The sequence below is a fragment of the Bombus vosnesenskii genome, unplaced genomic scaffold (assembly GCF_011952255.1).
Source record: "Bombus vosnesenskii isolate JDL3184/JDL3185 unplaced genomic scaffold, Bvos_JDL3184-5_v1.1 scf7180000013277, whole genome shotgun sequence".
Classification (NCBI taxonomy): domain Eukaryota; kingdom Metazoa; phylum Arthropoda; class Insecta; order Hymenoptera; family Apidae; genus Bombus; species Bombus vosnesenskii.
In genome coordinates, this window is record NW_022882935.1 from 610,095 (window position 1) to 636,407 (window position 26,313).

General features: G+C 49.3%; 5 protein-coding genes and 1 pseudogene across 8 annotated transcripts; 3 read left to right on the top strand and 3 right to left on the bottom strand.

The window, feature by feature from the left end:
- The first annotated feature begins 1,379 nt into the window (after nucleotides 1-1,379).
- LOC117232009 (organic cation transporter 1-like) lies at nucleotides 1,380-7,773 on the top strand. 4 transcript variants are annotated; one of them, XM_033491091.1, is made up of 9 exons: nucleotides 1,381-2,421; nucleotides 2,507-2,866; nucleotides 5,466-5,724; nucleotides 5,799-5,890; nucleotides 5,964-6,167; nucleotides 6,269-6,521; nucleotides 6,696-6,827; nucleotides 6,900-7,257; nucleotides 7,366-7,773. In XM_033491091.1, exons 1-9 carry the CDS (start codon nucleotides 2,296-2,298, stop codon nucleotides 7,664-7,666), a joined length of 2,085 nt encoding a protein of 694 aa, XP_033346982.1. In that variant the 5' UTR covers nucleotides 1,381-2,295; the 3' UTR covers nucleotides 7,667-7,773. The 4 variants fall into 4 exon arrangements, with proteins under 4 accessions (XP_033346980.1, XP_033346982.1, XP_033346981.1 ...); XM_033491089.1 differs by having other exon boundaries at nucleotides 1,380-2,421; nucleotides 6,900-7,773; XM_033491090.1 differs by having other exon boundaries at nucleotides 6,903-7,773.
- Nucleotides 7,774-7,833: 60 nt separating this feature from the next.
- On the top strand, nucleotides 7,834-9,793 carry LOC117232018 (tubulin beta chain-like). Its single transcript, XM_033491109.1, has 2 exons — nucleotides 7,834-8,242; nucleotides 8,438-9,793. The coding sequence occupies exons 1-2, from the start codon at nucleotides 8,186-8,188 to the stop codon at nucleotides 9,713-9,715; spliced, it is 1,335 nt and encodes a 444-aa protein (XP_033347000.1). The 5' UTR covers nucleotides 7,834-8,185; the 3' UTR covers nucleotides 9,716-9,793.
- Nucleotides 9,794-10,267: 474 nt separating this feature from the next.
- LOC117232032 lies at nucleotides 10,268-12,160 on the top strand (annotated as a pseudogene).
- Nucleotides 12,161-12,246: 86 nt separating this feature from the next.
- Nucleotides 12,247-17,035, bottom strand: LOC117232016 (tubulin beta chain-like). Its single transcript, XM_033491107.1, has 3 exons — nucleotides 16,185-17,035; nucleotides 14,658-14,766; nucleotides 12,247-14,031 (listed from the first exon to the last, which is right to left on the bottom strand). Exons 1-3 carry the CDS (start codon nucleotides 16,239-16,241, stop codon nucleotides 12,830-12,832), a joined length of 1,368 nt encoding a protein of 455 aa, XP_033346998.1. The 5' UTR covers nucleotides 16,242-17,035; the 3' UTR covers nucleotides 12,247-12,829.
- A 2,040-nt stretch (nucleotides 17,036-19,075) lies between these two features.
- On the bottom strand, nucleotides 19,076-24,314 carry LOC117232017 (tubulin beta-1 chain). The gene is made up of 2 exons (XM_033491108.1): nucleotides 24,121-24,314; nucleotides 19,076-20,724 (listed from the first exon to the last, which is right to left on the bottom strand). Exons 1-2 carry the CDS (start codon nucleotides 24,175-24,177, stop codon nucleotides 19,438-19,440), a joined length of 1,344 nt encoding a protein of 447 aa, XP_033346999.1. The 5' UTR covers nucleotides 24,178-24,314; the 3' UTR covers nucleotides 19,076-19,437.
- A 143-nt stretch (nucleotides 24,315-24,457) lies between these two features.
- On the bottom strand, nucleotides 24,458-25,672 carry LOC117231996. The gene is made up of 2 exons (XM_033491059.1): nucleotides 25,496-25,672; nucleotides 24,458-25,066 (listed from the first exon to the last, which is right to left on the bottom strand). Exons 1-2 carry the CDS (start codon nucleotides 25,670-25,672, stop codon nucleotides 24,854-24,856), a joined length of 390 nt encoding a protein of 129 aa, XP_033346950.1. The 3' UTR covers nucleotides 24,458-24,853.
- Nucleotides 25,673-26,313: the final 641 nt, after the last annotated feature.

Here is a 26,313-nt window from a genome sequence, read left to right on the forward strand (position 1 = left end):
GCAAAAACAAACTGTTTGCGGCGAAGAACAAGCTGCCGATCGTCGTCATCGATCTATAGAAAATTCTCTCGAACGACTACGAGAATGGAACAACGGAGGAATAGGAAACGCGGAGCGACGAAGGGGACAAGGAAAAGCGGGCTGATGCGGTTGAAACGCGGAAAATAAGAGGCGCGCGAGAACGGGAAACGAGCGGCTTCGCGCTATCGCGTTGCGTAACCAAACGATTAGACGAAAATCGTAAGAGACAAAAATTTGATTTTTGTCCGAGATTAAAACGTATATCGGATCGACGTCGATCCTACAGAGGCTGGATGAGATTCGAGTTAGAATTAAAAAGCTTTTAGGTGAAAGACGAAGGACGAAAGACGAAAAGCGTGGAATGCGAACGGCAAAAGGGGAAAGGGGAGGGAAACAAGAACGATAAGGTTGGCCGCGCGTTGGCCCGAATAAGAGGAAGCGAGCACGAGCGGGTACGAGACGGCGTGCGAAGCGGGATGACGTTGTTTGCGTTTGTGACGTCACTCGCAATTGCAGAGAGCGACGAGAGGCTCGAGGATGCGGCCGCGTGCGTCACGTGGAGATGAATCCGGGTGCAAAATGGATGGCGCACATTCGAGATACGCGAACAGGTAGCATCGAGGAGATAGGCTTAGGGATGGTCCGGTTTCGAAGACAGACTGCAATCGGAAACGGGTGACTCGTCGTCGTGGCGGATGTCGTGACGATTTCAATTGACGATGGACGACGTTGTCGCGGTCGTCACCGAGGACACGAACTCTCGCGTTCGGTCGTGTCGCGTTTCCTTTAGACGATAAGAACGAAGACGCGTTGCACAAAGTCGAAACGAGATTAAACGAGAGGAAACGACGAGACGAGAGTAAGGACGTCAGCGTGGCCGACCGATCCGCGTCTCTCGTTTCTGCAAGCTTTCCGGCCGGCCAGCCAACCGACCGAACCGTGGTCTCGTGGACGGACAAATTGTCGAGACGTTCTCGTCTCGGTTAGTTTCCGCCGTTTGCTCGCGGTTTACGATACGTTTAGTCGAATCACGACGCTTCGTTAGTCGTAACGGCGCGCACACGTTCGTTCACCGACGAGAAAACGAGGTTCGCATTCCGTTCTCGTTGCGACATCGACGCCGAGCGCGCTGGTAACCCCAAACGTTCGTCCACGAGATCGTTGAGAATAGAAAAGCCGTAAAATCGCGTCGTCGACCCTACCTTTGCCCTCTTTCTCTATCTTTCGCGATTTTCCTGTCTCTCGGCTGGGCCGAATACGCGGAAACTATCTCGCGAGTCACGAAGCTACGATTTGAGTGGATATCGCGTGGCAGGTAGAAGATCCAACGGGCGGAGGAGACGGGATACGAGGAGACAAGCGGAGGAAGAGGAACGCGGAGCCAAAGGAAACGTAGGAAGGAGTCGGAGCGCGCGATCCGAAGAATCGGCGCGCATGGTGGTGCACGGAAAAATTGCGCTTAGCTGTAGGGTCGGCGAAGATCGGCGTTGAGTAAAGACGACGGTGAAGCGGTGTATCGGAGCGGCGGCGGTAGCGGCGGCGGCGGCGGCGGCGGCGGCGGCGCTGCGGCGGAGAGGCGGAGGGACGCCGTCGAAGACGATGCTCGGGAGGATTGGAAGAGAGGAGGTGTTCTCCGGCAATGGCTAAACGCGGCCGGCGCTATGCTCGCGGCATATAAGAACGCGCGAAGACGTGCGTTCGCCGCGCTTTACGCGATTCCGAATTCGAAGCAGCAGAAGCGTTCCGTGGTGGAAGCGCCGCGTTACCTTCGTAGCGGGACATAGAATCGTGGAACGTAGATCGTGGTCGGCCTCGTCCAGTCGGAGATATCGCGACACGTTCGAGCCGATTATTTATCGCGCGTTCTCCTAGATCGCGTAGATTGAGCGCGCGATTGCGATGCGCGACTCGACGCGTCGTCGGTCGATCGCGGTCGAATGATCGTCGGAGAAGCGGCGCTATCGGTGAGGAAACAAGAGGAATCCGGTGGTTCGATAGCAGGGACTTTCGGTGGGCGAAAACGTTTCGGAGAAGCGCGATTCCGAGGAGAGGAAAACACGGTGGTGGTGCGTGCCGATGGTCGTCCGCTGCTGCATGCCCTCGAAGACGCGTGGCGGCGGTCATGCCGCGTGATTCGAACCGATATCATCGTCGTCGTCGTCGCCGTCGTCGTCGTCGTCGCGTAACCGTCGAATCGCCGAGGATCGTCGACGTGAGGAAAGTGTCGTCGTGGTTGTTCGTAAAACGCGGTGGTGAAGCGACAGCAGCGGAAACATGAGCTCGATCGACTTCGACGAGGTGTTGGTGCACGTGGGCGAGAAGGGCAAATATCAGAATATCATGTACTATCTTCTATGCATATCGGCCACTCTTCCCGCGGCTTTTCTCGCGTTTTCGCAAGTGAGTCGAGGCGTCGATCGAAGCGCCAGCTTCTGCCGTTCGCTCAGCTTTCGCATCTTTAAAAACCGTGTTTCGTCCGACACAGGTGTTCGTGAGCGCGTCTCCGGAGCATTGGTGCAGAATTCCCGAGTTGGAGAATCTGACGGATCTGATGACGTTGGAGGAGAGAAAGGCGCTCTCGCTACCGTACGTAGAGAAGTCCGAGGGCAAAGTGAAGAAGTACTCCAAGTGCAAAATGTACGACGTAAACTACACGGCGATAGTGGAATCGTGGTTGGAGCGCGCGGTCCTCGAGAACGCGACGAAGGAAGAGGGCGAGGAGCCGGTGAGGTCGAGGACTGGGTTGCCACCGCCACCGGTCGGTAACCCTGACTGGCCCGTGACCAAGTGTCGACACGGATGGATCTACGATACTCGAGACTACGACAGCACTCTTGTCACCGAGGTAAACTCGACTTTTGCTCTTTTTCGCTGTTCGCCGATCGCCAAACTCGACGCGACTCCGACGTCGTTTACATAATTCTGCTACGCGTTAATCGACATCTCGAGGAATTTCGCGCGGCTCGTGGCACGAGCCGAGTGTCGAGTTTCGCGTTTCGCGGGGCAATTCGCCTTGGCCTTTGTGTCGTAGTTCTCCCGCGACGCGGGATCTCAACGCGGCTCGAGTTAAGCTCGGCCGGTCCCGTTCGTGGAACCGCGTGCGCGCGTGCTCGGTTCCTCGTCATCGGCCGGTTGCCGCCGCGGCCCCGATCGGTCCCCGTTAACCTCCTCTTTCCGCTCGGTAATTTCCTTTTCCGTGAAAGCTCGAGGGCCGGAATCGACCGTTCGATTTCCGCGTACTCTTTGATTGGTGGGAATCGCGAACGGCTACCGGTGTGTGTGTGTGTGTGTGTGTGTGCTCGTGATCGAAGTGCGCGTGGTAGCCGGAAACACGAATACACGCGTTCGATGGAAGTTGCGCGTCGCGTTTCTCAAAGCGACGAGGAGAGAGGCCAGAGAGGTCGCGCGCGGCCTCGTCACGCGGTGGTCTCGTTCGCGAGCGGTCCATTAACGCGTTATTAAATTGTCGCAATTAGACAACGCTGGTGAACCGTGCTGGTCGCGGCGCGTAACGAGATCGTAATACACACACGGGGTCGAGGATCTAGGTGCTAGGTTCTCGGCTCTCTCTCTCTCTCTCTCTCTCTCTTTATCTTTCTCTCTCTTTCTCTTTCTCTCTCTTTCTCGTCGAAACGACGCTCCGTCGATGACGCGCGTTTATCGCAGCCGCGACGAGCGTCGAAGACGATGCACGCGGCCAGGTGAGTCGGGCACCGAGAAGGAGCGGCCCGAGTAACCGACCGATAGCTTGCGGACTCTCCGGTGACATCGCCAATTGCCGACCAATTTACCTACCCCCGCATCCGGTCATGCGATCTGTCGCATCAAATGCCTCGTACGAACTGCCGACACCGCTCCTGTCGAGGGTATCGGAGGGGCGACGAGAGGGAGTGACAGATAGAGCGAGAGAGCGTCGGCGTCCGCGTTTTTCGTCTCGTGACGTAAACAACGATCGAAACGATCGAATTCGGTTGCCCCGTGAACCTCCGCGCGTCACTTCCGGTCCGGACTGGGTCGCCTCGCTATCGCTGCTGCGAACAACGGCAGCCCGCGTCTCGCGACTTAGATCGCGTCGGTTCGGTAGCCTTCGATGCGACGACGTGACCGTTTTCGAAGCCTGGCGATCGACGGAAAAGAAATCGGCCTGCACGCGTCGCCTCTTTCCCTCTTTTTCCCATCCCCGATCTCTTCCCGTTTCCCATCCCCTTTCCCCCTTCCTTTCCTTGCTCTGGTTCGTGGCCTACTCGAGCCCCTCGTTCCCCGCGTGCCGCCCGTTCCATGCGTGTCGCTCCGACACGAGTATATGAACGCGGAGGGTGTGCGTGCCGTGCGTATTTACACGGTCCGGATTTACGCAGACGTATGACGCACAGAGAGCGATCGAGGCAAATCCTATCCTTCCGTTCCGCCTGTCCAACTTTCCGACGCGATGACCCTTTCTATCGGGTGAACGGTGCCCCGTGCAAGATCGAAGCGCGCAGACGTACGCCGAAAATTCAGCATCGCCGTGTGCCCGCGTGGCGAACCGAGAACTCGACGGAACTGGCGGTGGAGCCGCGGCTTCCCGAGCCGAGAGACTCGAAAGACGAACTTTCGTCGCGATTAGATCGCGCGAGCGAACGCAGGAGAATGGAAAACGAGCGACGCGAGTCGCTCGCGTATCGTTTTCGAAGTGTGTCAGGGTGATAAAACGCGCGCTCGCTCGTCGTTAACGTCCTACGGGTGCGTGTACTGCCCTTGACAATAACTCGATGCCGTCGTATCGTGAGCGCTCCCGCATTTCCATGCAATTTACCTTTTGCGTTTCACGCAGACATCAAAAGTCCGTGAGTGGCAATTTGCGTAAATCAGAGTTCGTGTTAAACCTATTAACGACCACCGGCGCGATTTATTTGCCGAGGCTCATCGACGCTCGATGTCGATGATTTCGTTTGCTCGCACGTGTTTACATCGTCGTGTCGTTCCTTTGTCGCACGCGGATCGCCGCCGATTCTCTTTGTACGCCGCGGCGCCGTTATTGGTCAACCGCGGCGACAGAAACGCGAATTCGGCCGCGGCCATCGAAACTCAAGTACCCGCGTCTCGCCGCGTTACGCGCTAGGAATACCGTATCGTCGAGCGATTGAGACGCTTGACGCAATCGCATCGCGTTCGAGTACGTGAACGCAATCTGTTTCGCTTTGTCTCCCTCCCCCTTCCTCGCCCCTTCTCTATTTATCAAGCGATCTGTGTGAAACGAGCGACGCGCGCTCGATCGATCGCGAGTCTGCGAAGATCGGCGAAAATTCGTCATACGCGCTCGCCATCGTATCGCCGACTGTTTAGCCCGTGTGTTCGGGGTTCCCGCGACCCCCGCGGATGATAACGGGCGATCCGAGGAAACTCGCGAAGACCAGATTTTCGCCAAGGGCGTAGCGTTTCAATCGCTGACTGCATCCACATAGCTAGACTTGGTATGCGACAACAGCTGGTGGCCTTCCACATCTACGACCTTCTTCTACGTCGGCAGTCTGTTTGGGAACGTGGTGTTCGGCTGGATCGCGGACAAATGGGGTAGAAGGACGGCGCTCTTCGCTATACTTTTCCTCGAGGTGATATTCTCGATCGCCACCAGTTTCAGCCCCAACTACGTCATCTACACGGCGTTGAGGACCGTGAACGGTCTCTCTTTCCCAGCCATTTATCAGATACCCTTTATACTAGGTACGTTGTGTCGTGGCTTCCAGCTCCGCGGCGTTCTCCAACCGTTCCGCTCTCCGCAACATTTTTGCTTTCAGCTCTGGAGTTGATGGGCCCGAGGTACAGAACGTTCGCCGGAATGGTCATTAGCATGTTCTTCGCGTCGGCGATGTCTCTTCTAGCCGTGCTGGTAACGCGTATCGTTCCGTCCTTCGTCTGTCTCGCGACTCTGCCGTATACGTTAGCCTGTTTCCATTTTGCAGGGCTACTTGCTCAGGCATTGGTTCACCCTGTCGCTGGCTACCTCGGTTCCGTTCGTTCTTCTCTTCAGCTACTACTGGATCATTCCGGAGTCGCCGCGATGGCTTCTCAGCAAGAACAGGATAGACGAGGCGGAGGTGATCGTGCAACGAATGGCGAAGATCAACGGTAGAACGGTGCCGAACAACTTTCTTCGAAAAATGGAGGTAACGAAGGACGCTGCGATCGGCTTTTCCAAGTTCCGTGCACGAGTATGCGAGTCGCGCGAGACGTAGGCAGAAAAGAAAGAAGAAGTGGACGATTTCAGGTGGAGATTCTGCGGAGGCAAGGGGTGTCCTGCAACGGGACGAATTCAGGGGAGAACCCGGAACCGAACCCGGAGACCGAGGATCGATCGCCGCCACCGGCGGCTACGCCGATGGATTTGATCAGGAACCCGAACATCAGGAAAAAGTTCTTCATCCTGGCGTTCGACTGGGTGGCGAACGCGGTCGTCTACAATGGACTGTCGTATAACGCGACGAATCTCGGTGTCTCCGATTATCTAGCCTTCTTTATCGGTAAAACGCGATATTTTCTTGCCGCGAGCGGCCTTGGCCCGAGCGTCTAAACGTCTCTCGTAAACATACTTTCGCATGCGCGTCGCGACACGCCAATGCTCGCGGATACGAGACGGAGTACGCGCGCACGTGGAACTCTACCTTTTCGATGGTTATCGGCGAGCGTTGTTGCAGGTGGACTCGTGGAGATACCGTCGTACGTGATAACGTGGTACGCTATGGACCGGCTGGGCAGGCGATGGGTATTGTGCCTGACGATGCTTCTAGGCGGACTCGCTTGCGTCTCCTGCATGTTCGTTCCCGAAGGTATGCGAGACACTGTCTCTCGAGTTTGTCCACTTTACCGATCTATTTACACGTGTGGCGCGTGTGTCGCAGCAGACGCCGTTTGGGTCACTGTATCTCTGGCAATGATCGGCAAGTTCGGTATCGCCGCGTCGTTCGCGGTCTTCTACGTGTTCGTCGGCGAGCTGTTGCCGACGGTGTTGAGATCGCAAGCGATGGGCATCGCCTCGTTCATCGCCGGCATCGGGCTGCTCGCTTTCCCGTACATCGTTCATCTGGCGGTCTACTCGAGAGTTCTGCCGCTGATCATAATGGGCACGCTCAGCGTGGCCGGAGCTCTCACGTCCATCTTTCTGCCGGAAACCCTCAATATTCACCTGCCGCAAACGATCGAGGAGGGCGAGTTGTTCGGAGCCGACTTCAAGCTCTGGTCCTGCCCCACGTTACCAAAGTCAGTATCGTCGTCGTTGTCGTCCTCGTCGTCGTCGTCGCCGTCGTCTTTGTCTTTGTCCTCGCGATCGCTGTTTCCGCGTGAGAACGACGATGATGCGTTTTTCAGGAAGGAGGGCGCAGACTCGAACGCCAAGTCGGAGTCCGTGCCACTGAGATTCCTGGTGAACGGTCGACCGGGAAATCGTTCGTTGCCGTCCGCTTCGTTGCAAGAGGAGCCAGCGGCATCGGCAGCAGCGGCGGAAGCAGCGACAACGCCTGCCACGACCCACCTGGAAGCCGAGAATTCGCCGTCCGTCGAACGCGCGAGCCCAACCGAACAGGATACAGGAAAAGAGCTCGCGCTGCCCGTTGACAAACGCGTCGACGATCCACTGATCATCGTCGTGGAACAAAGACGAACGCAGTGAATCGAACAGCGTGGCGGAACAAGCCACGCGCTTCTAGTAGATACGATCAGTCGCGTATCTACTAGATAGATGGATAGATAGATATGCGCGCGCCTATCTGTCGGTATTTCAGATACTATTTATTCGTTTTCCGTTGCGTTCGCCGTTTTCCTGTGAATTCCATTGGTCGTTACGAGATCCACTCCGACGATCGTTGCGACGTGCCACTGAGAAATGAGAATTAATGGCGAATAGGATCGCGATTAGACGCGATTCCGCGTCGCCAAGGAGAAACGAACGTTCGTCTGTTTCTGTTTGCGCGAAATGCGCTGGACGTGCTAGCGACAAGGGCATCGTCGAGTCGAGGAGGAGTCACGGATCTGTGCCTCGTCTTTGGACGTTCTACCGATCACGGACCACCACCACCGCCACCGCCACCGCCACCAACCTCCGTGGATGTTCCAGCAATTTCGATCTGGCCGTTGTTGAAATTTCGGCGACGTTTTTCCTTTCTTCCTCCGTGTTCCTCGCGATACAGAGATGAGGGAAATCGTGCACATTCAAGCTGGACAATGTGGCAACCAAATCGGTGCCAAGGTTAGTGTCATAACCGCCGCCAAACTTGCCAATAGTTAAACGAATCTCGGCTTTTTTCTTCGACCGGAAAGACGTACGTACGGTATATCAGGATCCAGCTTCCTGTTATGAAAATACCTACCGACTAACCTTTCGCGTTCGCGTTCGCGTTCGACGTTCAGCTTTTGCGCTCGATAACGCTTTTGCGAATATTAGTTCTGGGAGGTGATCTCCGACGAGCATGGCATCGATCCGAGCGGCATCTATCACGGAGACTCGGACCTGCAGTTGGAAAGGATCAACGTGTACTACAACGAAGCGTCCGGTGGAAAGTACGTACCGCGCGCGATTCTTGTCGATTTGGAACCTGGTACGATGGACTCGGTGCGGTCGGGCCCGTTCGGACACATCTTTCGACCGGACAATTTCGTGTTCGGTCAGTCCGGAGCGGGCAACAATTGGGCGAAAGGACATTACACGGAGGGCGCGGAACTGGTGGACTCGGTGCTCGACGTGGTGAGAAAGGAAGCGGAGAGTTGCGACTGCTTGCAAGGTTTCCAACTGACTCATTCGCTGGGCGGTGGTACCGGTTCCGGTATGGGCACTCTTTTGATCTCCAAGATCCGCGAAGAATATCCCGACAGGATAATGACCACGTTCTCGGTGGTACCATCGCCGAAGGTATCCGACACCGTGGTCGAGCCTTATAACGCCACCCTTTCGGTCCATCAACTGGTCGAGAACACCGACCAAGCTTACTGCATCGACAACGAAGCGCTCTACGACATTTGCTTCCGCACGCTCAAGTTATCCACCCCGACATACGGGGACTTGAACCATCTGGTGTCGGCGACGATGTCGGGAGTGACTACTTGTCTCAGATTCCCCGGACAACTGAACGCCGATCTGCGGAAGTTGGCGGTCAACATGGTTCCGTTCCCGCGTCTGCATTTTTTCATGCCTGGCTTCGCGCCGCTCACCTCTAGAGGAAGCCAACAGTACAGAGCGTTGACGGTCCCGGAACTCACTCAACAGATGTTCGACGCGAAGAACATGATGGCGGCCTGCGACCCCAGACACGGACGATATCTAACGGTGGCTGCGGTGTTCCGTGGTAGAATGTCGATGAAGGAGGTCGACGAGCAAATGCTCAACATTCAAAACAAGAACAGCTTTTACTTCGTCGAGTGGATCCCGAACAACGTGAAAACGGCCGTTTGCGACATTCCGCCTCGCGGCTTGAAGATGTCCGCCACCTTCATCGGCAACTCCACTGCTATCCAGGAGCTGTTCAAGAGAATCTCCGAACAATTCACCGCCATGTTCAGGAGAAAAGCTTTCCTTCATTGGTACACCGGCGAGGGTATGGACGAGATGGAATTCACCGAAGCCGAGTCGAACATGAACGATCTGGTCTCGGAATATCAGCAATACCAAGAAGCCACCGTGGAGGACGACGGAGAGTTCGACGAGGAGGAAGAGACGGAGAAATGAGGAACGAAAAACGAGACGACAACTTTCTATCGCTTTCGGAAGCCAGCCACTTCGAAGCCACTGCGCAAATTCCTCGTCGATCCATCCCTTCGTTCGATCAAACGCCACCACCGCGAAATACGCTGTTTCGCGAGCGAAACCTTTCTTACCTTTGTACCGTATTTTTCGATCAGCTGATTTTTCATTTGTACATTAACCTTTTTACGTTTGTTATTTTCGATGAATTTTTACCTATGTATATGTACACACACACATGCCACCAGAAATGCTCGCATGATACCCTTATAATATTATATAAATACGTACACGTACACCTACACATACGGCATATACACGAATACACGCGTATACATATTTTGTAAGTAATTTAGAAAACGTTGTATTATCTTTGTTGAACGTTTAATAGATATTCTTTATGGCATCACAATTTCGATGGAATTTGGTTGCGAGTGGGCGCGCACGCCTGCGCATGCGCGTTGCAATTATATCGCCATATTGATCGATGTATCGATCTTTGGCGATGTTGCGCGCGAAACAGACGCGACGCTGTCGGGCGAGCGCTCGAATCTCTCGATAATCGAAACGATGCGCACGATGGGTCGGTCGAGTGAACTTGACTCTGTAGATCCGTGACGTTTTAAACTATTCCCTTCTTTCCTTTCCTTTTCCGGACCAAATCGAACGAACATTCTTCGATGACAAATCGTTGGTAGACTTAAACCGAAGGTAGAGAAAATGCGGGAAATCGTACACGTGCAGATCGGCCAATGTGGCAACAACGTCGGAGCGAAGGTAAGCCCGCGCGCATTTACTAACCGTATTTTCGTGTATACGATATCATCCCACGCAACCGGTAGACGATTGTCTCGTAGTTTTGGGAGGTAATCTCGGACGAGCACGGTCTGAACATGGACGGAATGTTTCAAGGGGATTCCGAGCTCCAACTGCAGCGAATGAACGTATATTTCGTGGAAGGTCCAGGTATCGTCTCGGAGGAGTCGAAAAAACGAACGAAAAAGACGCCGAACGGATAAAACTTTTTTTAGGTGGTAGATTCGTTCCGAGAGCTGTTCTGGTCGATCTCGATCCAGGAAGCTTGGACTCGGTGATGTCCGGACCATGCGGAAAACTGTTCAAGCCGGACAACTTTGCGACGGGTCAGGCTGGCGCGGCGAATAATTGGGCGAAGGGTTACTACACCGAAGGCGCCGAATTAGCCGACATTGCGTTAGATCTGATTCGCGCGGAAGCCGAGGCTTGCGACTTGATGCAAGGTTCGTAGTCGTAGTCGTCGTCGTCGTCGTCGTCGTTGTCGTTGTCGTCATCGCCGCCGCGTATACGTAATATCGTGCATATCTAGTTTTGGCTCGCTGGTTTGATATTCAGGTATTCAAATAGTCCATTCGCTGGGCGGCGGAACTGGCGGTGGAATGACCGCGTTGCTAATGACCAGGCTAAAGGAGGAATATCCGGAGAGAATACTCAAGACTTACAGCGTGATACCGTCGCCGGTGATGTCGGACGTGGTGGTAGAACCGTACAACGCGATCCTCACTCTCGGCAAATTGATCGAGTACACCGATCAAACGTTCTGCATCGACAATCGAGCGTTGCATCACATTTGCATGCGCGTCTTAAAGATCATCACGCCAACGTTCAGCGACGCGAATCACTTGGTATCCAGTTACATGTCAGGAATCACGGCTTGCTTCAGATTTCCCGGCCAATTAAATACCGACCTGAGAAAATTACTGATCAACCTAGTGCCCTTCCCGAGGCTCCACTTTTTCGTTCCCGCATACGCGCCCCTCCTCTCCCGAAGCGCCGCCCCGTACACGGTGCTCTCGGTACCGGAATTGACGCAGCAGTTGTTTAACGCGAACAGCATGTTCGTGTGCTGCGACCCGAGACAGGCCAAATTCCTCACGGTGGCTGCCATCTTCAGAGGCAGAATGTCGACCAAGGTCGGAAAACGCAGCTGCTTTAGTTTAATAGCGCGCGCATGCGGTCGAGTGAAGCGCGCTCTTTCGTTTATAAAACCCAATCGCTTTGGTATGCTTGCAGCTCGTCGACGAGCAAATGTCGAATATGCGAAACAGAAACAGTCCGTATTTCATCGAGTGGATACCGAACAACGTTCAAACCGCGATGTGCGACATCGCTCCGCGAGGACTCGCCATGAACGCCAGCATGGTATCGAACACGACGGCGATACAGGAACCGTTCAAAAGGTTGGTGGACGCGTTCGACGGTATGATGAAGAAACGGGCGTATTTGCATTGGTACACGGCCGAAGGAATGGACGAGACCGAATTTTCCGACTCCCGATCGACGATGTACGATCTCGTCTCGGAGTATCAACGGCAACAAGAAGCGACGATGGAAACCAGCTTCGTCGAGGATCTGGTGGCGGAGTACGAGGATTGACCGAGAGACGGGTCTAGTCGACTTGGATCGCTCGAGCGTGCGATCGATGACATGGGAAATGGTACGGGAACGATACGGGGAACGATACGAGGGGGAAAGAAAAATAATTGAAAAAAAACGTATATTTTTGCAAGGAACAAACTTGCGCTACACATTGCAAAACGCGTGCCACTATTAATACGCATACGAGATATCGTTGCCGTGGATGCAACGGAACAGAGTAGATTTTTGGTTCGGGTACTTTGGTAAAGTCGCTATCCTTCGAGAACGATGGATCCTCCAGGTTCGCGTGCCAGAGATGCCCCATGATTTCTCCGTGCAAATTTTCCGCTATTTTTTCACTTTTCGGTAGTCGCGATGCGAGATACGGCAACCGGCGTGAAGCTCTGCCGAGCCACTCGATTCGCCGGTCGCCGCGGCGAACGCTTACCGCGATCATAAAATGTATTTTTTACGTACAAAAGTATAAAAAGACAGAGATATCGCAGAGAGCTACCACCGAATCGAGACAAAAGTCGCGACAGAGGGAGAGAATGGAACAGATCGGGCGACGAGGAGACGGGAGATGGAGAGGAGAGAAGCGAAAAGAAGAGAAGGACAACGATAAGGACAAGGACGAGGATAAAGAGAGAAACGTCTCGTTCGGTGGAAAAGTAGTTCCTTCGGAGGAAACGATCGGCGGTCGATTTACTCTTGATCGCAAGTCTCAAAGTCGTCGGCGCACTCCTCGGCTTCGAAATCTTCCTCGGCAGTGGCTTCTTGGTACTGTTGATACTCCGAGACCAAATCGTTCATGTTCGACTCAGCCTCGGTGAACTCCATCTCGTCCATGCCTTCGCCGGTGTACCAGTGCAGGAAGGCTTTTCTACGGAACATCGCTGTGAATTGCTCGGAGATTCGCTTGAACAGCTCCTGAATGGCGGTGGTGTTCCCGATGAAGGTCGAGGACATTTTCAGACCCTTGGGCGGAATGTCGCAAACGGCGGTCTTCACGTTGTTCGGGATCCATTCGACGAAGTAAGAGCTATTTTTGTTCTGCACGCTGAGCATTTGCTCGTCCACCTCCTTCATCGACATTCTGCCGCGAAACACGGCGGCCACCGTCAAGTATCGGCCGTGTCTGGGATCGCAGGCGGCCATCATGTTCTTCGCGTCGAACATCTGCTGCGTGAGCTCCGGCACCGACAGGGCGGAATACTGTTGCATGGATCTAGAGGTTAACGGAGCAAAGCCAGGCATGAAAAAGTGCAGACGTGGAAACGGAACCATGTTGACCGCGAGCTTTCGCAAATCGGCGTTCAGCTGTCCGGGAAACCTGAGGCAAGTTGTCACGCCCGACATGGTCAACGAGACCAGATGATTCAAATCGCCGTAGCTAGGATTCGAGACCTTCAAGGTGCGGAAGCAGATGTCGTAGAGCGCCTCGTTATCGATACAGTAGGTCTCGTCGGTATTCTCGACCAGTTGATGAACCGACAGGGTAGCGTTGTACGGCTCCACCACCGTGTCCGACACTTTCGGCGACGGCATCACCGAGTACGTGTTCATGATTCGATCCGGGTATTCCTCGCGAATCTTGGAGATGAGCAGCGTCCCCATACCGGATCCGGTGCCGCCACCGAGAGAGTGAGTCAGCTGAAAGCCCTGCAGGCAGTCGCAATTCTCGCACTCTTTCCTGACCACGTCCAACACCGAGTCGACCAATTCAGCACCCTCGGTGTAGTGTCCCTTTGCCCAGTTGTTGCCCGCTCCGGACTGACCGAACACGAAATTGTCCGGCCGGAACAGCTTCCCGTACGCTCCTGATCGAACGGCGTCCATTGTTCCTGGCTCCAGGTCCAGGAGAATGGCCCTCGGCACGTACTTTCCTCCGTTTGTCGAGGTCGCCACTGCAACAATACGTGATAACACGGTGGATAAAAGAACGTTTCCGTTTCGATTTCGGTTTCGATCCATAAATGGAAGAATGAGCCGGACACGCGCTCCTGCCTTCCGAAACCAATGCGCCGCGTGTATCGTCCTTCATACTAAACAGCTTCGAAACGTCGATTGTCATTCCACCGAAAGCAACGTCGCGGCTAACTCGTACTTTAAATGGTCGACGGAAACGCGCAGTGCGCCGTTTTCGAATCGTACGCTACTTAATTATACGCTATTTTCCACGGTTGGATCGAGCATGGGTTCGTCCGATCTTTCACGTCCAGGATGTCGAAAGCCAAGGGTGGCGAACGGACAAAGCGGCTATTTTCGTCGCAGAACGCGCGTTCGCCTTTGTCGTTCGTTTTTTCCTACGTTCCACCATGTCGCAGCAACCGCGTTTCTATTTTAGAGCGCGCGAAATTCGCGAACCCCGATCGAGCGCTTTCTTCTGCTCGACCGCGGCCTTCCGAGAACGAGTTTCGCGCTTCGTGTTTCAAAGGGTTCGTCGCCTCTCTCTCTCTGTCTCTCTCTCTCTGTCTCTCTCTCTCAACGAGCAAGAGAAAAAAAAGGAAAGATAAGAGAAAATTTGTCTTACCAGAAGCTTCGTTATAGTAGACGGAAATTCGCTCCAATTGCAAATCGCTGTCTCCGTGATAGATGCCCGATTGGTCGATGCCATGTTCCTCGGAGATTACTTCCCAGAACTATAACGTAAGTAACGACGCGTGTAAGAGAAATTTGTCGGCAAATGTCGAAAATTCTAACGCTAGTCGCTCGTTTGTCTCGTCACCATCCTTTACCCTCTATTCGTCTCTGTTTCTCTTCTCTTTTACGGTACACTGAACGTAACAACAGAGCGAAAGCTACTTCGCGCAGGATAGATAACGAGAGAAGCGCACGGCTCGTCTAAAAACGAATATACAGGAAATTAATGGCGACTCTGCTGCCAACTCGGAGTAAACTCATCGAGCATAGCTTCCCTTGCTCTACGTTCTCCATTTGTCTCGCCCTCGCTATTTTCTCCCGCTTCTATTAATAGCATCTATACATCGTGATTCTCTGGACGGCGCGGCGGCAGCGACAACGATAAAGATAGGTACGATCCGTTTCGTTCGCCTTTTCGTTTCGCGCGACTCGACTGCGCTATGTTAAAGTCGCGCAACGCTTAATTATCGGTACGGTATGCCGGCAATTAGGATCGCGCTTGTTACGCTCCGCCTTTCTTTCCGATCGCCCGAACCAGTCTTTTTTGTTCTAGATGCGATTTACAGTTGACCGATCAGCCGGTCGTTTTCCACATGGCGGAGTTTCGTGGTCGTCCCGAACATCGAGGGCGGAACATGATTTTAACTCGTTCGTAAAGAGACAAAGAAAATGAAAAGGGCGCACCATCTATGGGTTCCGTATGCTTCGTACATTTACGTATCGCGGATACTTTTCCAAAGGAGAATTCTACCTATTCCCTTGAATTTCTCAATTAGGCGACGACAGAGGACGAACGATCTCCGGGGGACGGTCGAAACGCTTGCGCCCGGTTCTCGAGCGTCAGCGAAGCGAATGGACCTTTGTCGCGAACAGATTGGAGTAGGAGACACTTCAAATTCCATCTCATTGCTCACCGTCGTCGTGTCGCGTTGTTGCCACCGCCGACGCCTTATCTTTAATTCGATTAAGTGCTCGGCCCGAGTGTACGGAGAATAAGAAGAGAGAGAGAGAGAGGAAGACGGATAAAGAGAAAAGAGGAGGTGGAGGAGGAGGAGCAGGAGGGAACATGTTCGTTCAGTATCGACTCGTAAAAAGAAAAGTTGCGAGAAGGACGGAAGAATTGGTCGATTGCAGAGAAATTCCGAAGGAAACAAAGGAACGAGTATATCGTAGATCGGTGTACGTACATCCGGCGAACTAGCGAACTAGTGATACAGGGTGATCTTCTCGTTAAGATTCTTAAAAAGAGAAGCCGCAGATCGGGCATTCTCCCGACGTCGAAGGTATCGCTCGTATCGTATACGCGTGATTCGCTTGCAATCTTATTTTCAGTTCTAACATATGCGCACGGGCCAACGACCACTTATCCTTCTGGAGTCTCCAGCGAGAGAATCACCTTGTAGTAAAGTAGACCTACCTTTGCACCGATCTGGTTTCCGCATTGTCCAGCCTGCAGATGCACGATTTCCCTCATTTCGAAACTGGCCTTTCTCCGCGTTCCCTTTGCGAACCGAGAAGATAGGTGCGCCGGCTAAGCGTACGGCTCCGCTGATTGATATCCTTGGAATATCGAGAAGGGTCGAAGCGAGAGAGAATAGACTCACAGCGAAGAAACGTCGTCGGTATGTGGCGTGCGTTGCAAGAGAACGTGTGCAGCGAACCGAGTACGGACGAGTGTCGCGCAGGAGTGCACCAGTGGAGTGGAGCCTGCGGAACGAAACTGACGAGGAAACGTGCTCGTGTCGGTGTCCTGAGGTCGACTCTCCACTCGGTTACGCGATGCGCCTCTAGCCTGGCAGCACGGACCACACGGAGGGGGAGAAGATTCTCCAACCGGCGTGGTACGTCGCATGAGTCGACCAGCCGACGCGACGTGCCGACCGACAGCCTCCACAGGACGATAACTCGTCGGCTCGATCGCGTTCGACTCCCGGCTACTAACCCTCCGGACCCCCAAACATTTTCTCTTCTCTTTCTCTTCTAACGTTTCGTTCGTCTTTCCACGTTTTCGAGCCACGCGATCCGATCGACCTCCGATCGATGCTTTCGCGAGCCTAGACGGGGCTTCGTGCAACGATGGTTCGTTTGCACGCTCGAAAAAAAGTACCGTCCACTGGGGAGCCGAGAACAGCAGGATATCCGGTTCGATGGACTCAAAGCGCATCCAGCGGAAATGTAACTCGATCGCGAGAATGTCTTTCGCCACTGTGCGCTATATTTTGCGGAAATTGTTCGATAACCTTCGTTCGAATTTACGTGGGCTCATCGCCCGAATTTCATGCGTTCTTTCGATATCGTTTAAACAAAAAGAGGAAGTGAAAAAAAAAAACGAGAAAAAGAAGGAAAGCAACCGGCAAGAGCTAAATGAGACTGGGAGTGCATTCGTCTCGTGAGTCACTCTTAAAACGTGGTGCGCCACTCGTCATTCTTCGTTGTTATTCCCGTTGAAAGGGACACGATAGTCGCGTTGCTTCGTCTCCAGCTGCGCTTACTATCGTTGCACGATCCCCTGCCGCTGTAAAATCCCTTTTTCTATTATTGTAACTCGCTCCCTGTGTTCTTCACCCCCGACTCGTGCCATCGACCTTGTTCCTCTTTATGTTCCACTGTACGTTCGTTCCTCGCCAATTTTAGTTATTTTCCAGTATCGTTTGAAGCGTGCCGATTTTTAATAGCACAAATCGATATGTATCGATTCGAGAGGCAGTAAAGGTTATCCCTATCTTCTTCTGTTCCGCCATCCTGTCCCTGTCCTACGCACGCTTAACGGACGTTTCATAACGACGACCAACTGTATCTTCGATCGAATAATATCTAGATACGATAAATCAGAGCAGGGTACGTCGCTGAAATCGAGGATAGAATGGAACACGAGTTGCGGTAATTGGTAACCACCGTCTCGAGTTTGGTCGAATTCACGAAGCGAGACATCGCGCTACGCCGCTTCGTATAGCCGGACGATGAGTCATACCTTCTATTCCGTGAGGTCGTTGTCTGCCGCCTTACAATTAGTCCAAGAAAATTTACCTCCACATACGGACGATACGCGTTCTTCCGTCGCTTTTCCAGCGATTTCAGCGTCGCTGTCAACGTCTTTATCAAAAATTATAACGCGACGATCGATTCCTGAACCCTCGCGTCGTATCGATCAGTTATGTTTTAAAAAATCATGAAACAGAAAGATTTGGAGATCTCACGATCTTGAGATCGTGAGTAAAATTTCGCCACGATGTTTATGTCGATGAGCAGTACGGAGGTGGTGGATCGCCGAGAGATACGGTGTTCCGATTCCATTTACTTAACTGTGTTAATCCGTTAGTCGGCTAGCGAGACTCTCAAATGCACGTTAAATTTATCCTATCCCCTACGTGTAAATTAGAAACTTTACATTCGAAGTATGATTCCGGAAAATTTCGAATCTTCCAATTTTTCTATCTCCTGTTCGCGATTAATTATTTCCTGTTTAAAAAAGCTAGAAAATTGTGCAGAGAAACATGATCATTTGTAACGATTCGGAAGTATTTAATATCGCGAAGACATCAAAGTGCTCGCCGTATGTACACGTACCTAGACGTCTTTCTATCGAGTTTCCTGTAATCAATTACTTGTAGTCTACGATATAATTCCTCTAAAATTTATACGCGACAAATTGCTAATTAGGATATACTGTTTGAGTAAATATATACGAACATTTCCTTTGTGATTGACGTCGATTTCCTTTTTGTGGTTAATAGGTACCGCATCCGTAAATAAAAATATCGGGATAGAGGTCGTTCCAATCGTTTGACGATTATGACAATCGTTTCGTTTCAACAGATGGCGACACCATCTGATATTTTCACTAATACTGTTAATGACGTCCTACGATTTCTACGTTATACCGCAAGTACTTAAGTACGTACGTACTTGCAGATGTTGCATAGAATATCTAAAGATCATTTCTCCAATGATCTGAAAATAATGTATATCGAAGCAAATTTCTACCTTGTTCCGATTTCAATTTCAACACCGTACGCATAAAATTGTGTAGCTTTCTCCCTTCTTTTAGGCGAAACCAACTGATTTCGAATTTAACTTAAGTACTTCGTCGAGTTAACTGGATATTAATTACGATACCTCTCTTAGTACTTCTTTAATTAATGATCTACTTTATTCAGATCTTTGTCATAGTATAAAAGTTAATAGATGAAGAGCACAAATATAAATAAACATATGCCTACAATGTAATTTTATAAATACAAAGGATGAATCGTCGAACACGATAAGAATAGTACGAAAATAATAAGGGATTCTTATAAAAACGTACACTTATATGATAATAATTTATTCAAAGATGATGCTGGCCGCAACAGCGGTTATACACTGAATACAAAGACGCGCCTCGCAAACTACATAATCCAAATAAATGGTATAGAAAAAAAGACGATAAAAAAGGATTTTTATGATCGAATTATTCAAAGAATGCGAGGAGTATGTGTATGTGTAGTGGTGGTACTGATGAAAAAAGCGCGCCTGAACAGACTGTAAAAAGGAAATAAAAAAAAAAGGAGTCGGAATAGGGAAAAAAGAAAGAGAAATGAACGCAGAGTTAAGAAGCAGTACGAGAGCGAAAAGGACAAGGATGGGGGGATGAATGGTAGATAGAGTAGAGTAAAGTAGGGAGTACGTGTTTAATTTTCGTCGACTTCCGCTTCCTGTTCCTCGTCGAATTCCGCATCCTCGTCCGCGGTGGCTTCTTGGTATTGCTGATACTCCGAAACCAGATCGTTCATGTTCGACTCGGCTTCGGTGAATTCCATCTCGTCCATACCCTCGCCGGTGTACCAATGAAGGAAAGCTTTTCTCCTGAACATAGCGGTGAATTGTTCGGAGATTCTCTTGAACAGCTCCTGGATAGCCGTCGAGTTGCCGATAAAGGTGGCGGACATCTTCAAGCCGCGAGGTGGGATGTCGCAGACGGCTGTCTTCACGTTGTTCGGGATCCATTCGACGAAGTAGGAGCTGTTCTTGTTTTGAATGTTGAGCATTTGCTCGTCGACTTCCTTCATCGACATTCTGCCACGGAAAATTGCTGCTACTGTGAGATATCTTCCATGCCTGGGATCGCATGCCGCCATCATGTTCTTTGCATCGAACATCTGTTGAGTGAGTTCGGGTACAGAGAGAGCTCTGTATTGTTGGCTGCCACGGGAGGTGAGTGGTGCGAATCCTGGCATGAAGAAATGGAGACGGGGGAACGGTACCATATTTACGGCGAGTTTCCTCAGATCAGCGTTCAACTGACCAGGGAACCTTAGGCAAGTGGTGACACCGGACATCGTGAGGGAGACGAGATGATTCAAATCACCGTAGGTGGGCGTAGATAATTTCAGAGTGCGGAAGCAAATATCGTAAAGGGCCTCGTTGTCGATACAGTAAGTTTCATCCGTGTTCTCTACCAGTTGATGTACGGAAAGTGTTGCGTTGTACGGTTCTACGACGGTATCTGATACCTTGGGAGACGGTACGACCGAGTATGTGTTCATGATTCTATCGGGGTATTCTTCGCGAATTTTCGAAATGAGCAGCGTTCCCATGCCGGATCCAGTACCACCGCCCAAAGAGTGAGTCAGTTGGAAACCTTGCAAGCAATCGCAGCTTTCGGCTTCTTTTCTGACTACATCGAGGACCGAGTCTACCAGCTCGGCGCCCTCGGTGTAATGGCCTTTCGCCCAGTTGTTACCAGCTCCGGACTGCCCAAATACGAAGTTGTCTGGTCTGAATATTTGTCCGAAAGGTCCCGAGCGAACGGAATCCATCGTGCCTGGCTCCAAATCAACGAGGATGGCACGTGGTACGTATTTACCACCGGACGCTTCATTGTAGTATACGTTGATTCTCTCCAACTGAAGGTCGGAGTCACCGTGGTAAGTACCGGTTGGGTCGATACCATGCTCGTCGCTGATAATTTCCCAAAACTGTAACAAACGATAATTCGTATTTGTTAAAAATCAGTTACACGATTTAACGATTCTTCGCGTTTTAAATGCTAGACACGAAAGAACGCGTGCGCGTATACTCGAGAAAGAAATCGTACTTGGTGCTAGTCGATGCTTTCTCCTCGCGATTACCCCTGCATCCGTTTCAGTCTTCCGTATTATCGACCGAGAAGAACGGTTCAACGACCTCGCCGGCAAATAGCTCGCGTGTAATTAATCGTAATACAAGCGGTCATTAAGGCGCAGCCAGGATGGAAGTTTCTTCTTTTCGTTTTTTTTTTTTTCTTCTCTTCTTCGTACCTATACTACATGTACACACGCGTGCATTTTTCTTTCTATTTCAATGCTGCTAACGAATCATTGGAACCGGCCTCACCAGTGAAGATTAATTAATTTATATACGCGCATTTTACTCGAATCTAGAGAGATGATCATTGGTCTATAACCGTTGGCAATTAATTGCTTCTAAACGTGGACGAATGCGAAATATGGATAGCATGCAACGAACAAATGCAAGGCGCAATCGTGCGCCTTCTCTACTAGTTAACACACGACTGCTGTGCACGCAACCTCTCCTAACCGTAGTTCAAAGACCTTGCAGCAGCAGTATATTTCTGGAAATCGATGCATTCTCGAAATACCAACCAATGATGTGGACAAATATTCTATTGTGAAATGTCGAAGATAGAAGTTATATCACCGGATACGGAATAGAAGGTATTATCCAATAATCGACATAGCGCATAGAATAACAGATAATATGTACGAATATATATGTATAGCATGTAACGCACAAGTTCATGATATACGAAATTATTAGAAAATTATATCGTTGATACGATATGTCGTAGAACGTTATCATAGGTCGGTAATGTTTCTACGTTAAATTGGCGTCACCTTCAAACTGCTTATATCTTACATCCCCTCTCGCTTCTTTCTAGTTATTCCAATTTACGATCATGCAATAATTCCTGGTTAAATATTTTGAAATAACACTAATGTTAATGCAAGCATCCGCCGATTGGTATCGCTGTAATGTTAACTATAATACATCTACGGAAACTATAATGTCCCACGTAGATTTATTTAACCAACGTAATCATATATGATCGTCATTAATAGGAAGTGAACACTGTCCACGCATAATCTTACTATCTCCCACTACCGGCGACATATTATACACGCGATATATGTACAATGTCGTAGTAAGATGAGTCACCAATGTCATCGCTATATATAGAAATGATGACTGCAATACCAATCTTGTCTAATTATCATAAGGCGGTACACTCGATTTATGTATGCACTCTGGCTTCTCCCTTGCTCCCTTCCGAGATCTATTCATTTCATTTTGTACATATACATACATATGTATTTCGGAAGTCGAGATATTTATCATGACGTTGTACATACATGTAACACGTCGAGCCATAATCAACTGAATTACGACAGTTCTTATATATTTAGTATGTTCGTAAAGATTAAAGGGGAACAAAAATAATCTAGCGTCATAAATTATGATACAAAAAATAGTTGTGCAATCGGTAAAATGATACCATCGTTGATTTATATAGAATATAGAATATAATATATCTAAATGTTTTAATTTATTTAATAATTATCTTTCCCCATATTTTTGGAAGATCTGAACAAAGTAAAATTTTTTCGCATGTGCGCCATAGGGACGATTATTATTATTGGTCGAACGTTGATTTTTTAATGTACGAACGATGTTGCACAAAATGGCGGCCAAAGAATATATAGTCTGAGAGAGGATCGATATACCTGGGTTACTACCAGACACCAGTCTGTTGTTGCCAACATAAAATAATTTAAAACCGAGCGGGGTAACGCAAAAGAAAATGGCGAAAGGATAGCTTCTTTCTGTATTTGGAAACGTTTCACCGTACTACGTAATACACGATGTCCTTGGATTACCAAGATCCCTAAATGGGTAATTGTAACTGTTGCACAATTGTTGAGTGGTTGGTAAATCACGCTACAGAGATCATAATCCGCATAAAACATTTACAAGAAAACATTTTCGTTAAAAAATCGATATTACGGATATAATATTACGGATCGAAGTGGGTAATTTAGGGAACGGACGTTGACCCAATGAAACAACCTTGAAAACTATGAGAGCGTAAACTACAACTGCATTACTTGCTACGTGTCCGCTTTTTTCACAAGTAAATTGTTATAATAGTTATATCGTATATATATGTGTCCATATTACATAACGTAATCTCAGTATGTAAATTCGTTTTACGTTACGTTTTTTCAACTCTGATTTTTAATTAATTTTTAATTAATAAACAATTTTATCATTGCTATTCGCATCCTGTAGCAAGTTATTTGCAGCACAGATAGGATTTGATTTTATAAAAAATAATATAAAATATTTTGTAGTATAAACGAGATAACTATGACGTTCGAAAGCGTGAAAATGAATTTTGTATGGAACTTGTAAAAAACGGAAAGATGTGAACGAAGAATTTACATACTGATATGTTGTGTATGTGCCTGCTGTGCATGTATGCATGTATGTATGCGTGCGCGCTAGAGAGAATGTCGATGGGAGAAAGAGATACAGCGAGAAGGAGAGGAGAGGAGAACGATTGCGCGCGCAACCGCGGGTTCGATTCCGTTGCCGCATCAACCGGTGTATCCCGGCGCCGGAGATAGACCACGCCCATGCTCAAAGGGCTAAGTAAAACATTTATGTACAAATTTTTTAATGGATACCGGTTTTCAGCATTTTCTCTTGAAAAGTGCATTGACATTTACGATAAATGAGAGAGGCAGAGACAAAATAGTTAAGGAATGTATATTTGAAACACTTGACGACAGTGCTTCGTTAGAAAAGAGACGGGCTGACGGGAAAAAAACCGTTAAGTATACCAGCCGGCCGGCGAAGTTCTGTCGCCATGACAGGTCTTCGACCGAGCGAGGTTGCCGTTTTTTCGCATGCCAGCGGTACACGTACACGTAGCTCGAGTGTAACACGGTCTTTCGTCAAAATAGGTCTCGTTAAGATTTTATGAATTTTAAGTCATTTCCTGTTTTAGATTCTTCAAGCAACACACACACACACACGCACGCAAGAAAAACGTTCGAAAGATATCTATGCGCGAGTCAAGCGAGTCGCATTTTTTTTTCACTACATTCGACTTTTTCATTTCTCTACGTTCCGACTATAGTAATAGTTACAATTATACGATATGCAGAAAATATATAAAACATATACGAAAGACACGATTCTACTAGCACCAATTACAACGCGACGCGACGCTACGAACAAAGAAGCGTTCTCCTTTTCCACGCGGCCACGGATTCAATTATTTCGAATACTTTTCAATTCGAAACACTCACCTTTGCGCCAATTTGGTTACCGCACTGGCCAGCTTGAATGTGGACGATTTCCCTCATGTTGCTCGGTAGCTTTTTGGTCTTTTTCGAAGCTTACTGCGATAATCGAACTAACGACGAGATACACGCTAACTCGTCACGAGAGCCCAGAAACGAATATGCCCAGGCAGCGGCGTCCGTTACAGATTTTCAAGCTTCGGCAGGATTGCGGGGAGTGACGTGGGGAGGCTCAAGCAACGTTTCTGATTGGTTGATATCCAAGCCCCGCCGCCTGTTCACCAGCCAGCGTCGACAACGTTGCCAACTTCTCATACGATTCTGCGCTCCAGCCTCTGCGGATATGATCGTTGACAAAATTTCAATTCGCCAAAATTGCAGGCCAACGCTGTCGGCCTACGAATGCGACCTCTTTTTTTTTAATACTCTCGAGATTTTCCTTCTCCTTAAAACCGCAATCATTTCGATTGCTACAAACATGATTATAATTCAGTTATCGTAACAACAATTTTCGAACGTTCGTCCGTTTCTCAGCCCCAAGCTAGATAAATTCTACGCATGTAATTGCGAGTTTTTCACGTATGTACGTATGTAATTTGCATATAAATGATGTTACTGTCGGTTATTATGAAATAACTGAAATAAAATTCAACGCAAATTTATGTTCTAATCCTTAAAATATATACCTGCCTTTTAAATAAAATTGTACTATGCGAAGATATTTTATCAAGATATTTTATTAAACTAGCAACATTTTTAATTTTCTTTTTTCGTTGGTACAATATTCGATGATCTCATCGATGAACGTACACGTATTTCCTCCACCCTTAGCTAAATGATGGGTATGTCCTAAACCCACCCTGATTACCTGAAGTTGGCTGGGAGAAAAGTCGATACGTGACTCACCGGCGTAGTACACACCCACCCAAATACATATGTATGTATTGCGGACCTACTAAAAAGATGTTTAAAAAATGTATGTACGCCCTTTAGGCTACTGCTACGATAAAGTAGCTTTAGTTCTGGTTGGCGAAAGGCTTTCCCGAAAAGTATTCGCACTAGACGGTAATCGTTTTCGTCAATCTTTCCTCAAATGACACTTATCGTCAATTACTTGATATAATAGATATCTATGGTCGCTTTCGAGTGTTAGTCAGTTGTATCGTACACGCGAAAGTTTATTAATCAACTATATGTTCGATATATAAGTAAAGTTACGCATAAAAAGTAGACGAAAGTAAATGTGTGTATACGTGCATATAGAATGTTATGGAAGTATGTAACTTTACAAGCAGGAGAGAAGAACGGAAGGCGAACGAGTGGCGACAGGAGAGCAGGTAGGGTGGGTTACGCGTTGCAACGCGTAAGCCAGTCTTCTCACCGTTACCATGTATGGATCACTCGCTCTTCGTTTCGAAGGAAAAAATTCAACCATGATAGTGTACACGCCCGCGCATCTCGGTGTATGTGTATCGTATATTCGCTCGCACGTACTTGCTTGAGAGTACGCGCAAACACTGTCTCGCATTGATAGACGCGCGTCACAGTACGCGAACATAACGGACCTGCCAATAACGGGGGATCATATTTATTATCAAGGTAAATTCTAACCGACAGGATCGAAGAATGCGTCCACCTCTGGTCGTTCGTATACGCTCTAACGTAGTAACTTTTTGTCTAACGAGTTTCTCGTTTCTACTCTCTCGTTAATCGGAAAACGTATTCTCTCTATCGGGAGTCGATCGTCTTTCGTCGTTGTTTTTGGATGTGCGCTACTACATACCGCGAGGAACGAAAATGTAGTAGAATACACCGGTCATCGGTCAGACTTGGCCTATCTCGTCAACGAAAAACTTTCGCTAGCAAAGAAGGGTCGTGCAAGTATGTAAGTACGATACTATGCATGAATAAAAGCCGATTATGTGTCACGAGGTCGATTCGAGAGAATAAGGCCGATGCGATACAGCGGTACTCCAATCTGATTGTCCTTCGTTAGTCGTACGATTAAACGAATCCGCGAGCAGGAACGCTCGCTGACATCACATCTAATTTAGACGAAACAAAAACGAGAAGTCCACGTGTACTTTCCTATGTCGATGAAAAAGAAATTTCAACATTCTTTCCGCTTCTTACTTATTCCTCTTTATTCCTTTTAGCCTGATGCGTTTGTTCGAATAGATATACTTGCTCGTAATCGGT